General features: G+C 33.4%; 3 protein-coding genes across 3 annotated transcripts; all 3 read left to right on the top strand.

The window, feature by feature from the left end:
• Positions 1–191: 191 nt before the first annotated feature.
• LOC124898668 (LRR receptor-like serine/threonine-protein kinase EFR) lies at positions 192–1971 on the top strand. The gene is made up of 2 exons (XM_047412420.1): positions 192–1809; positions 1853–1971. Exons 1-2 carry the CDS (start codon positions 1195–1197, stop codon positions 1922–1924), a joined length of 687 nt encoding a protein of 228 aa, XP_047268376.1. The 5' UTR covers positions 192–1194; the 3' UTR covers positions 1925–1971.
• LOC107870157 (receptor kinase-like protein Xa21) lies at positions 1853–3893 on the top strand. The gene is made up of 2 exons (XM_016716590.2): positions 1853–3205; positions 3348–3893. The coding sequence occupies exons 1-2, from the start codon at positions 1981–1983 to the stop codon at positions 3692–3694; spliced, it is 1572 nt and encodes a 523-aa protein (XP_016572076.2). The 5' UTR covers positions 1853–1980; the 3' UTR covers positions 3695–3893.
• A 6225-nt stretch (positions 3894–10118) lies between these two features.
• On the top strand, positions 10119–13941 carry LOC107871533 (receptor kinase-like protein Xa21). The gene is made up of 5 exons (XM_016718482.2): positions 10119–10238; positions 10328–10457; positions 11619–11983; positions 12101–12380; positions 13748–13941. Exons 1-5 carry the CDS (start codon positions 10119–10121, stop codon positions 13939–13941), a joined length of 1089 nt encoding a protein of 362 aa, XP_016573968.2.
• Positions 13942–14806: the final 865 nt, after the last annotated feature.

Raw genomic sequence — 14806 nt, 5'->3', positions numbered from 1 at the left:
TTTGAGAAAAAAAGTCTCACATTATTGGTTGAGAATATTAAAAAGTTACAATAGCTACATGTTAGTCAATGAGGCTTTTGGCAAAGCTGTAGGGGTGTTATAATCAACGTCAGATTCTTGATCAAAATAGACAATATCACATCATGTTATAAGTCGTATAACACATGACATTAATTCGATAGCGATGCATAAACAGCAAACTTTCTTGAGCAATTATTTCCACAACTTTTCTTCTATTTTGTGGAAATAACTAATAATCCAAATTGAGTCAACTAACATTTTATTTACATTAATACTGATCAGTTATCCTTTTCTGTTTCGTTAATTTATTTATTTATTTTGAGATCTTTGTGCTGTATATAATGCAGTAAATTTGGCAATCAATCAAACAAATCAATTTTCCAAATCCCTTCAAAGCAGTGCATAGTAACAAGATATATGGAGAATCAAATTTTCTTATTGATTCTTCTCTTTCTAGTTCAATATTTTTCTGTTTCTATATCAGCTGCTTCCTCAAATGAAACAGATCAACAAGCTCTACTAGCTTTCAAAAATCTTGTTACAAGTCCTAGTCATTTATTGGCCACTAATTGGACCACGAATACTTCTTTTTGCTCTTGGTTCGGTGTCGCGTGCAGTCCAAAAAGGCAAAGGGTTGTCGCCTTGGCTCTTCCTGATATGTAACTTCAAGGCACAATTTCCCCATCTTTGGCCAATTTGTCCTTTCTAAGTGTGCTCAATCTCGGGAACAACAGCTTCCATGGTGGCATCCCTTACGGACTTGGCCACTTGCCTCGCTTGCGAGTCATTGACATTCAGAACAATCAGCTAGAAGGAAGTATTCCAACTAGCCTATTTCAAAACCAGAAAGTTCAAAAGATTTCATTGGCTTACAATAGTCTTTCTGGTCCTCTCTTGCTTGATGAAGGGAATATAGTGTCAAATCTAGAGTTTTTAGGTATATCTCACAACAAAATTTCTGGCCACATTCCTTCCAGCATTTGCCAACTCACAGAGCTCAAAGTGTTGTCCATATCTTTCAACAAGATAACTGGAGATTTACCCAAAAATATTAGTTGTTTATCCACACTCGAGGGGTTTTATGTTGGCGAAAATCCAATAACAGGGACTATTCCCACTTCATTAGCCAATATTTCCCGTCTGCAAAATCTTTTTTGTGGAAACAATCGCTTAATGGGGAAAATTCCTCCAGAAATAGGGAAGCTATCAAATTTGAGAGAATTAAACTTTGCCCAGAATTATAATCTTATTGGCGAGATTCCAGAGGATATTTTTAATATATCTTCTTTGGAAACAATTAATTTCAGTTCCAACAACCTCTCGCATAGAATTCTAACCTCTACAGGTCTTCATCTTCCGAACCTTAAACATCTTCACTTGTCAGACAATCAGCTGGAAGGGGAAATTCCATTGTTCATAACAAATGCTTCCAAGCTTGAGACACTGGATCTAGCTGGCAATTTTCTCACAGGAACTATTCCTAATAATTTGGGAAATCTTCGTGAGCTGCGATCACTGTTACTACATCATAATCACCTTACCAATGAACCAAGAGAGCACGAGTTGCGATTCTTAAATTCTTTGGTGGATTGTAGGATGTTGCATTATCTACTTTTGGGTTCCAATCTGTTGAATGGCGTTTTGCCCAATTCTATTGGGAATCTTTCGTCTACTATAGAAATATTATATATAGGAGATGCTCACCTGAATGGCCTCATCCCCCCAGGTATAGGCAACATGAGTGGCCTTAATACCCTAGTCCTACAATTTAACAATTTGATGGGAAATATTCCTCCAGAGATTGGTAAGCTTAGACAACTCCAAGGTTTGTTTCTACCGAACAACAAATTTCAGGGACATATTCCAGAGGCAGTATGCCATTTATCTAATTTGGTTCAATTAAGTCTAGGTGATAATGAGCTCGTGGGGTTAATTCCAGCATGTATAGGAAATCTTAGCATGCTACAACAACTTTATTTGGGTTCTAATAGATTTTCATCAAAATTTCCCTCAAGTCTTTGGAAAATGAGAGGTCTTCTCTTTCTAAACATGTCACAAAATTCTATAGAAGGAGAAGTTCCGTCAGATATTGGAGGACTGAAGGCCATTGTAGAACTATATCTTTATGGTAACCACTTCTCAGGAATGATACCAAGCAGATTCGGGCAACTCTCAAACCTGCAAATTCTTGACCTATCCAACAATTCATTTTCAGGTGCAATTCCATTATCCTTTGCCAACTTGATAAGCTTGGAATTCTTGAATTTGTCCTTAAATGCCTTGTCAGGTACTATTCCTAAGTCCTTGGAAAAACTCTCATACCTTAAAGGCATCAATGTTTCATTTAATAATTTAGAAGGTGAAATACCCGGTGGCGGTGTGTTTGCAAATTCCACTCTGCAATCATTTCTTGGGAACAACGGTCTATGTGGAATGCACATATTGGAGATTCTTGTTTGTCCTATCACTAATCCTGCACAGCAATCAAAGTCTAAGGAGCTTGTGCTAAAAATTGTTATTCCAACAGTTACTTCATCATTTCTGATATTCTTGTTGGTGTCAACTTGGATTATGAAACGAAAGAAGAAAGGGACGTCCAAAGATGTTGAATATGTTCCGGAGATCAAGACTTATCAATTAATTTCTTATCATGAGATTCAACGAGCAACAAGTAATTTTGATGGATCAAATTTAATTGGTGCGGGAAGTTCTGGCTCTGTGTACAAAGCCACATTATCTATCGGAACTGTTGTGGCCATAAAGGTTCTGGATTTGGAAAATGAGCAAGTATGCAAGAGGTTTGATACCGAATGCAAAGTGATGAGAAATGTTAGACACAGAAATCTTGTCCCTGTGATTACTACTTGTTCTAGTGATTATATAAGAGCCTTTGTTCTCGAATATATGTCCAACGGGAGCCTGGAGAATTGGTTGTACAGAGAAGATTGCCACTTGAACCTTCTCCAAAGAGTCACTGTGATGCTTGATGCGGCTATGGCAATTGAATATCTACATCATTGTAATGAAACTCCGATAGTTCACTGCGACCTAAAGCCATCAAACATTCTTTTGGATGAGGATATGGTGGCTCATGTTGGTGATTTTGGCATCTCCAAAATTTTAGCGGTAAGCAAGTCTATGGCACACACCAAGACATTGGGCACTCTTGGATATATTGCTCCAGGTACAAGAAAAATCCCCTCTCTTTGATTTTTGTATCATAATTATGCATCTCCAAATTCTAGAAGTGAAAAAGCATGTATTTATTTGTACAAAACTGGCGTTATATTTCAATTAACTTTTTTCATTTCATTCTTTTTTTTAAGAATATGGCTCGGACGGAATAGTATCCACTAGTGGTGATGTTTATAGTTACGGCATCATGTTGATGGAGGTTTTGACCAAAAGACGGCCAACAGATGAAGAGATACGCAATGAAAATCTTGACTTGAGGAAGTGGATAACACAATCATTTTCAGGATCTATGCTTGAAGTTGTGGATGCCAATCTTTTTCCCGAGGAAGAACAAATCACTTCTAAAAGTGAAATCTGCATAGTTTCCATGGTCGAATTGGCTTTAGATTGCACAATGGAAATTCCCGAATCAAGAATAACCATAAAAGATGTAGTCAAGAGGCTTAACAAAATCAAGAACACATTCCTGGAAATGTAGAAGCTAGTATCTCTTCAAGTGGTGCTATTTCTCAGCTGCAAGTTAATATGTTGCGTTTTGTTTACTTGGTTTCTTTTGTAAAGTCGTTGTATGGTACTACTTGGAGTCATGTACTGCTTTTAATTCATAGTGTTGTCCTAGCATTTGTAATTTCATTTGAACCTATTTTAATTTATTTATTTTTCTAAATAAAATTTAACCATGTTTTGAGTGCTTATATGATTTTAGGCATGACAGCTATGGACGGAAAGCAAAGGACTAGACTGATGGATAAATCAATTTCAGACTCATATTGGCCTTCTCTATATCCAGGACCATGCAGCGATAGGCCATTAATGTCATCTATAGTTCTTATGCTAAGTAGTTAGATGGATCAACAGACGAAAGCAGCAAACCACCGTCCATTAGTCGTATTAATATGAAAAAACTTTCTATTAACTTTGTCTACAAGCATCGTACTAACCAAATGCTCTTATAGTTTAAAAAAACATCAAACTAGTGAGCAGAACTTCTACTAGTTTTAACTTTTAAAGAACCTAAACTATTGAACATTGGACTAAGATAAATACACTGATAATATAATAATTTTATTAAGACTAATTTAGCTAATCAATTTAAAAAGAGAACTTCACAATACACGGTGATTAACTAATTCTAAGTAATGGACTGATACACCTCTTTTAGGTAAGCAGTGTGTAACAACGTGTAGCTTGAACATGTGGCTGTCGAAGGTTCGTTTAGAAGAACCTTGGTAATAGTATCTGCTAGTTGGGACTTTTCGAAGTGTCACGAACCGAACAGTAGCCCTGCCCATTACAATCATCCCAAACCGATGAATGCGTGGGATGACCCCTTAGCATTATATCTTAAGCATAGTGACAAATATAATTGCGGAAATGAACTTATAACATGAAAGAGTTTGATGAATAACGAAATGAAGTTTGAAAACCAAATCCAAATCTAGGAACCATAACCCAATGTTGTCTACAAGCCTCTATCCATAAAACATCGACTAAGTCGGGACATGACCCCGACTATGCCAGAAGGAAAGAAATAAAGTGCTAAAACCAGAAAGGGCTAAAAGAAACAGGTCTTTTGAATGATGGAGGGCTCACCACTTCAACAGCTGCGCAATAGAGATACCAAACCACCTAACACTGCGAAAAACCCTCCGAACCTACATCATGAAATGATGTAGCATCCGGAGACGGTCAGTACAGCGAGTACTCACATGCAACCCAAGGAGAGGGATAAAATATGCAAATTTACCAAAATTAGTCATAAAACATATATTCAACAATCATAACTGTAATAGGATGCCGAGGTAGGGGCAAGGGACATGTTACATGATCATTTAAAACTTTTGTCCTGAACTACGTAGCTTTCACCGTCATCTCTTTACCCATGGCTATATGGGTCCGGAACTCCCCAACCGGCAGGGCCCAATACATGTTGGCCGCACGTGCTGAGGGTTAGGCAAGAGTCAACGATAGACTGAGCCACCATATATATTGTCTTCATGTTAAGGACTATCCTCATTTTGAGGATACTATCTGATCGTCCAGTTAAGGTACAACATTTCTATACCGGCAAATATAGGTTTCGAGCGTTGGTCACAAGGACTTACGCCTTCAAGGTGAAGCTATGCAATTCCCTTTAGAGACCAATTAAAACATTTTTCACATAACATTAATCATGGAGTCATTCATTAGGCATCTTCATATTGGTATCGTAATACCAAGACTTACAAGCCATTCATATTATGCCAAAAAAACATTATCATAAAACATTATCGACTCCTTACCCCATCATTCTAAATCATACTCATATTCATCATCAAATTGCATAAGAAACTCAAAGCAAGTCATAAAGTTCTAACACATTTCAATCTTTCAGAAAGATGGGGCATCATCTCTGTTCATCATGTTTACTTCAAAGCTTTCTTGAAGGACTTGAAAGTATAATTTCAATCATTCATAAATTCAGTATTTTGAAAGCTATATAATAAGATGCATCTTTCAATCATTTTATTCATATCACCAACGCAGTCCACAAGAGGTTAGAAATAGTTTGTACAAAGAGGGAAAAACGTATTTAGTGTTTGTAATAACAATTCTCAAATTCCAACCTTAAAACATCAATAAAATAAGTATAACGATAATGAAATTCACACTTTAGGATAGTAATTAAAGTAGAGAGTGTTCAATATGCCTTTTTGAGGGAAGGAATTTGGGAAAAGCTTGAATCCTTAACTTGGAAGATTGAACCCTAGCTTGAATTCGATATGAGACTTTGGATTTGTTTCCCATACCCTTGATGATGAAACTCGTAAGAAAACCTTAAGAAGAAACTATTATCTTTGACCATATTCTTGAAACTTCAGATTGGAAATTGCGGATTTTGGGAGAGAGAATAAATTAGGTATTAAGGAGTGTTTCATATACTTTGGAACAAATTTAGGGATTAAAAAAAGACCAGGGAGTTAGATGGGGTGAAAGGACCATTTTGCCTTGGTCGATAATCAGTTAACGAGTAAATGTCACTCATGTTTGAGAAAATACCTATAATTATCATTTTTGCTCCATTTAGGATAAAAATATGATTCAACTCTTTTTATTTTCCTTAAAATATACTTAACACCTCAAAAACCTTCTCTCTCCTATTAAAATGTCATTTCATTAATTTTTTTTTATATAAATAGATCTATTTAACTTATCAAACTTATTTAACTAAAGTTTTATCCTAATTTAAAAAAAAAAATTACACATGATATATTAATCATTGAAGTTTAATTTAATTACACAAAAACTTGAATTATTTTATTTGATATTTACTTTTCAAAGTTTCTTTTATTTACTTATTTATTTCATCACTTAATAATATTTAAAACTCAAGTACTTATAAAATTTTGTAATCATTTAATTGTTATTTATTTTATATATTAAAGATTCTTAAAATGTAAAAGAAATAAAAACGACAGATTTCATATATTTTAGACATTAAATTTGTTATTTATATGAAAATAAAAGAATAAAATTCATTTTTTTGTATTATACAAAAGAATTTTTGAATTAATATAATCCAAAGATATTATATTACCTTCAAATATAGAGTAATAGAGAGTAAAAGAATATAATTTGTTATTTAAAAACATTGATGCCAAATCTACGGTATTTTTTGTTGCCAAACAAAATTCAATAAAAAAAATTAATATGTATTATAACCTGAAAAATTTAATTTGGACATAGATTAATTGAAAATTGTTATGCAAGATAATTTTTGCTAGATATAAAGTGAAAAGCTGATTTTTTTCTTGCAAATTTTTTACAAGTTATTGTCCATAAATAAATCAAGTAAATTCGTAAGACAAGACATAAAAATTTAGAAAAAAAATATATTATTTTTAATTTAGTTTCTTTACTTTTATTTTGTGATCATTATAGTTATATTTTATTTTATTATACAATTAAACGCTAATTTATATCCGTACTTCATTCTAAATACATCAAAAATAAAGAATAATTGATTGAGTAATATTTTAAAAATTCATTTGTAATAGTACTGAAAAAGGTATCATTTAAAATTTTATTTGTTTCAAGACTACATAATTTTTCTTTCCTTCCAAAAAGGGATATTACTTTTATTCTCATATAAATAACAAACTTAAGGTTTAAAATATGAAATCCATCATTTTTTTTCTTTTAAGTTTTAAGAATTTTTAGTATATAATATAAACGATAAAAAAAATTATTGTACCAATTCATATAAGTACTTGTATTTTAAAACTATTATTACGTGGTGAAATAAATAATTAAGTAAAAGAAATTTGAAGAGTACATATCAAATAAAATAACCTAAGCTTTTGATGTAATTAAATTAAGCTTTAATGATTAATATATCATGTGTATTTAAAAAAAAAAGAATTAGGATAAACCTTTAGTTAAATAAATTTGATAAGTTATACATTTATTAAAAAAAAAAAATTTAATGACATGATATTCCAAGTAGGAGAGAGAAAGATTTTGAGGTGCGAGTATATTTTAAGGAAAACAAGAAAAGTTGAATGATATTCTGTCCTAAATAAAATAAAAGTGATATTTATAGATAATTTTTCAAACTATTCAGCAAATTTACTCTCAGTTAACAGGTTCTATTCTTGTAGCACTGTTTGATTGATATGTCAGCACTTCTTGCCGCATCTCTAGCACACAATAGCCTTTCTGGTCCTCTCTTGCTTGATGAAGGGAAATATTGTGTCAAATCTGGAGTCTTTAGGCATATCTAACAACCAAATTTCTGGTTGCATTCCTTCCAACATATGCCAACTCACAGAAATTAAAGTTTTTTTTCAATATCTCTAAACAATATAATTGGAGATATACCTAGAAATATTGAGTGTTTATCCAAACTAGAGGAATTTCATATTGGTGATAATCCAATAACGGGGACTATTCCCACTTCATTGGGCAATATCTCCACTCTGCAATATCTTTATTGTCGAAACAGTCACATTGTGGGGCAAATTCCTCCGGAATTAGGGAAGCTATCAAATTTGAGTGCTTGAAATGATTTTAGGCATGGCAGTTTTAATTTATAACTCTGCACATATAACTCACACAGGCTTTAATATCGGAAATCAAACTTTGGTTTAGTTATTTGGAGGTTACAACAGCTATGCAAAAATTTATATTCAAAACTAGACATAGTAGAAATAATATGAATTTATAGGGGAATAATACGTAAATATGATTCTAAACTTGACACCAAATTATAACTTTGATCTTAAACTTTGATAGCTCACAAATAATAGGACTTTTAACTATTCAAAACGTGGACAAATATGACCTCTGACTTCGCAACCCTCATGCGTGAGTTTCACTTGCTCCTACGTGGAAAGATAATCCAATCACACGATGCCACGTCATTAAAAGGGCCGACTTGGAGAAACTTTTGATCAGAGGTCATTTGTCCAGTTTTGAATAGTTGAAGGTCATATTTGTCTTTCATCTGAAACGATGTCGTTTTGCTTTTTGTGTTAAAACGTGTCGTCATTATTATTATTATTATTATTAATATTATTATTATTATTATTATTATTATTTTATTTATTTATTTTGTTTTTCTTTTTTTATTAAAACAACATTTTTATTATTATTAGTATCATTATAAGTTTTTTATTTATTTACTATAGCAGCAGCACCTAGATTTTTTTTTATTAAAAAAAAAAAAACAGCCACTAGCACGGATCGAACCCGCGCAGTAGGCTGAAGGAAGCGCCCAAGAAGAGCAAATAACACCACTGGGCTATCTAAGTGCCTTGTTTCATGTTGTTCAACATTAATATACGTACATAAATATAGATTTTCCATCTTATATATACAATGTAATTTTTTACCGAGGGGGCTAGGGTGAACCCCATGGCAACCACGTAGGTCCGCCCCTGCGTGAATTTAATAACGTTTTAATAACATTTTAATAACGTTAATTTGATAATGTTAAGTTAATATACTACTACTACTATCCTTAATAACGTTAATTTAATAACGTTTTATTAAAACTGTAATTTTTATTATTATTAGTATAATTTCATCTTTAGTTTAATATTTAAATAAATTATATTTAGATATATTATATAACTTAAATTCGCCCTCTGCTTTATAATATATATAGATACCCGTGCGATTTTTTTATATGAGGCTGACCCACCTAATTAATAAATCTTCAATATTGCTCTTTTCCTGCAATGACAAAAGAAATTAGATGTCATTTTCATCTTTGAGCCGAAAATAATGATAAAAATAGTGAAAAGTCATTTATTTGTTATTAAAACTAATAATGAAAAATAATGAAAAAATAATAAATAAGGTCATATAATTTATTGAGAGAAAACATTAGTTGCGCTAAATTTTATACTAAAAACTAGACAATGAAGTATTAAATACTCTCAACACAAGATCAAAATGACCTTTTCAAGAGTTGTATTTATTTTTCAGAAAATAAAGATTAAACAGAAATGATTAAGGTTAAGTCGTCCGAATTCACGATTTTCCTTAAGGAATAATTCTCCTCACTGTACCTGAGGTTATGGAATCTTCCTCCCAGGATAAAATGACCTTCAATCCGACTATAACGGTACCTCAAATAGGCAGATTCTTCAAACACACTCACGATTAGAATGATCACACTTAGAGTATTTTTTAAGAGAAGAAGAAGAAGTTTTGTAATCTGAAAATTTCTGTATTTTCTACCTCTAACCTGTGGATGCAAACCAGGTTATTTATAGCCACAAGATGCCTCTTTAGAAAGGAGGTAATGGTTCACTCCAAAGGTTGCACCTTTGCTGTAAATTCATGTTTGTTCATTAAAGATTGCATCCTTCCCTGAACAGCCATATCTTTCCATAAATTAGTGTGTCTTTTGCTGAATGGTTGCATCTGTTTATTCAACCAGTGCATCAGTTCAGTTAAGTACAAAAAACAGTGCACCAGTACTGAAGCAATGCAACATTTTCGAAGCAGTGCAACTGTTCTATGTCACTGTTCACGTAAAACAGTAGCATCGCGTATCTGTTACTGCATGTAAATGGAGGATTAAAACTCAGAAATATTTCCTGCATTTTTCATCATTGTTCAGATTTTGTCAAATAATTTGTCCAAAAAGAAAGTTCTCATCAATCGATTGCCAAATCCAAAGCCGAGCCAAGCGAGCGGCGATGACAACGACGCGAGGCATCTCTATTTCCTTGCCTCAGTTACCATGTGGAGTAAGTGTTTCACAATATAAACACTAAAAAGTTCTCTTCTTCCACCAATGTGGAAGAAAGAGTAAGCTTTCCAAATTAGGAGTACACTTTTCAATTTGGGTGTCTCCTTTTCCTCCACCATTTCTTCTCCATTTCTCATTCACACTTCTATGAACCCAACAGCGATATCTACAAGTAGGCTCCAACCCGTTGAATGGCGTTCTACCCAATTCTATTGGGAATCTTTCATCTACTATTGAAGACTTCTATATAGGAGATGCTCACCTCAATGGCCTCATCCCCCAAGTATAGGCAACATGAGTGCTCTTATTATCCTAGTCTTCGAAAATAACATTTTGATGGGAAATATTCCTCCTGAGATTGGTAAGCTTAAACAACTCCAAGGGCTGTTAATATAACAGTAAATTGCAGGGACATATTGAGGAGGCGGTATGCCATTTATCTAATTTGGTCAAATTAGATCTGGATCGTAATGATCTCACAGAAGTGATCCCGGAATGTTTAGGAAATCTTAGCATGCTACAACACCTTTATTTGGGTTCTAATAAATTTTCATCAAAATTGCCCTTGAGCCTTTGGAAAATGAAAGGTCTTCTCTTTCTTAACGTGTCACGAAACTCTATAGAAGGAGAAATTACACCAAATATTGGACTGGAGGCCATTGCAGATCTAGATCTTTCTGGTAACCAGTTGTCTGGAAAGGTACCAAGCATATTGGGGGATTTCCAAAACCTGAAATCTCTTAACCTATCCAACAATTTGTTTTAGGAACAATTCCATTCTCCCTTACAAAGTTGATAAACTTGGAGTTCTTGGATTTGTCTTTAAATGCATTGTCAGCAGTGGCGGAGCCAGGATATTCACGAAGAGGGTTCATAAGAAACATATAAACTAACCGAAGGGGGTTCAACGTCTAATATATATCCATAAAAAATAATTTTAACAATGCATATATAGCATAATTTTTCGCCGAAGGGGGTTCGGATGAACCCCTCGGCAAAGGGTAGATCTGCCACTGGTTGTCAGGTATTATTCCTAAGTCTGTGGAAAAACTATTACACCTTACAAGTATCAATGTTTCATTTACTGATTTAGAAGGTTAAATACCCAATGGTGGTGTGTTTGCGAATTTCACTCTGCAATCATTTCTTGGGAACAAAGGTTTATGTGGAATGCACATTTTGGAGGTTCCTGCTTGCCCTGTCAATAATACTGGACAGCAATCAAAGTCTATGGAGCTTGTGCTGAAAATTGTTATTCCCGTGGTTACTTCATCCTTTTTGATATTCTTGTTGGCTTCAGATTGGATAATGAAATGGAAGAAGAAACAAAAGTTGAAAGATGTTGAAAAAGTACTGGAGATCGGAACCTATCAATTGATTTCTTATCATGAGATTCAACGAGCAACAAATAATTTTGATGGATCAAATTTAATAGGTGAGGGAAGCTCTGGCTCTGTATACCAAGGCACATTATCTAGCGGAAATGTGGTGGCCATAAAGGTTCTGGATTTGGAAAATGAGCAAGTATGCAAGAGGTTTGATACTGAGTGCGAAGTTATGAGAAATGTTAGACACAGAAATCTCATCCCTGTGATTACTACTTTTTCTAGTGAGTATATAATAGCCTTTGTTCTGCAATAGATGTCCAACGGGAGTCTCGAAAATTGGTTGTACGGAGAAGATTTCCACTTGAACCTTCTTCAAAGAGTTACTATAATGCTTGATGCGGCTATGACAATAGAATATCTACATCATGGTAATGACACTCCGATAGTTCATTGTGATCTGAGGCCAGCAAATGTACTTTTGGATGAAGATATGGTGGCTCATGTTGGTGATTTTGGTATCTCTAAAATTTTAGCTGTAAGCAAGTCCATGGCACATACCGAGACATTGGGTACTCTTGGCTACACTGTACCAGGTAAAAAAGGTCCCTTCTTTTTCATTTCATTCTTTTTTAAGAATATGGCTCGGAGGGAATAGTATCCACTAGTGTTGATGTTTATAGTTACGGCATCATGTTGATGGAGGTTTTGATCAAAAGAAGGCCAACAGATAAAGAGATATGTAATGAAAATGAGATAATACAAAAATATGACTCTAAACTTGACACCAAATTATAACTTTGATCTTAAACTTTGACAGTGCACAAATATGACCTTAACCTATTCAAAACTGCACAAATATGACCTCCAATCCTATGTGGCAAAACGTGTGTTCAACACACAAAACTAGGCGCATCTAGCTTAAAATCTAAGGGCATAATACATAAATTTGACCTTAAACTTTGACAGTGCACAAATATGACCTTTAACTATTCAAAACTGTACAAATATGATCTTTAAATGACTTTTCACTATTATTTTTTCATTATTTTCGGCTCAAAGATTAAAATGACATCTAATTTCTTTTGTCATTGCAGAAAAAGAGCAATATTGAAGATTTATTAATTAGGTGGGTCAGCCTCATATGAAAAAATTGCGTGGGTATATATATATTATAAAGCAGAGGGTGAATTTAAGTTATATAATATATCTAAATATAATTTATTTAAATATTAAATTAAAGATGAAACTATCTAATAATAAATAAATTATAGTTTTAATAAAACGTTATTAAATTAACCTTATTAAGGATAGTAGTAGTAGTATATTAAATTAACGTTATCAAATTAACGTTACTAAAATTTTATTAAATTAACGCTATTAAAACGTTATTAAATTAACGTAGGGGCGGACCTATGTGGTTGCCATGGGGTTCACCCGAAACCCCTTGGTAAAAAAATTACGTTGTATATATAAGGTAGAAAATCTATATTTATTTACGTATATTAATGTTGAACCACATGAAACAAGGCACTTAGATAGCTCAGAAGTATTATTTGCTCTTCAATAACGCTTACAACAACCAAAATCATAGGATTAATACTAATAATAATAATAATAATAATAATAACGACGTCGTTTTAACACAAAAAATAAAACTTTGACAATGCACAAATATGACCTTTAACTATTCAAAACTGCACAAATATGACCTCCCTCCAAGTCAGCCCTTTTAATGACGTAGCACCGTGTGATTTGATTACCTTTCCACATAGGCGCGAGTGAAACTCACGCATGGGGGTTGCAAAATTGGAGGTCATATTTGTTCAGGTTTTGAATAGTTAAAGGTCCTATTTGTGCGCTATCAAAATTTAAGGTCAAAGTTATAATATGGTGTTAAGTTTAGGTTTTATCTCAATGAAAATCTTGACTTGAGCAAATGGATAACACAATCATTTTTCAGGGACTATGATGGACGTTATAGATGACAATCTTTTTCCCGAAGAAGAACAAATCACTTCTAAAAGTGAAATTTGCATAGCGTCCATGGTTGAATTGGCTTTAGATTGCACAATGGAAATGCCAGAATCAAGGATAACCATGAAAGATGTAGTCAAGAGGCTTAACAAAATCAAGAATGTATTTCTAGAAACCTAGAAGTTAGCATCTCTTCCAATGGTGTTCTCTAGTAAAGTCGTCGTATACTACTACCTGGAGTCATGTACTGTTTGTACTTTAGAGTGTTGCATTTCCCATATTTTGTTTTTCAGATTTGAGTAGTTTTGAACCTGATTCCTTAAATTGTTCACTTTCTTTATTTGTAGCTATGTTTTTAATTCTTGAATAAACCTGAATTCAATTATGAAATATCATGAAAGTGTCTACTTTCTGTTTGCAAGCTTAACGTTCTATTTCTTCCACATGGCACCAAACAACGATGAATCTTATGTTAAGATCTGGCGCCAAACAAAGTGTGGTCCATTAATGGTATTACTATGAAAGGACGATAAGCAAATGGTAAATACTAATAATAATATATGTAACTGAGTTTCAATATTTTGAATCTGCCGTTTTAATGTGTACACAGCTTCTTTACACCTTACTTGGATTAATTATTATATCACCAAATTAAAGGATTTTTATTTTAAGGATCGTTGCATGCAAAATATAGTTGCTTAATATGTTTGTTATGAACCTCGGTCCTTTCGAGCTTCCATTTCTTCCGGTTTGCAGCCCAGGAGGGCACTCTGGAGCGAGGTTCTTATTCAACTGCCTTCCAACTGAAACACGAGAACTTAGAAAAGATCAAGTTTATGTAAAGAAATAAACCAGCTAGAGTAGTTTGGATTATAAAATTGGGTGATATTTTGTTGAAAGAGAGAGAAGTCAACTTTTAAAGAAGGAAGTCAGCTCAGCCCTTCCAATAAACACTGTGAAAACAGTGTTAACTAACTTCCGGAAAGTAGTTAGTAACTAACTTTGTAACTTGCAGCTTATTCAGTGTCACAACCCAAGCCGGGAC

Source organism: Capsicum annuum, chromosome 5 (genome assembly GCF_002878395.1).
Source record: "Capsicum annuum cultivar UCD-10X-F1 chromosome 5, UCD10Xv1.1, whole genome shotgun sequence".
Classification (NCBI taxonomy): domain Eukaryota; kingdom Viridiplantae; phylum Streptophyta; class Magnoliopsida; order Solanales; family Solanaceae; genus Capsicum; species Capsicum annuum.
Note: the sequence above shows the minus strand (reverse complement) of the source record. Positions and strands in the feature narration are given on the sequence as shown.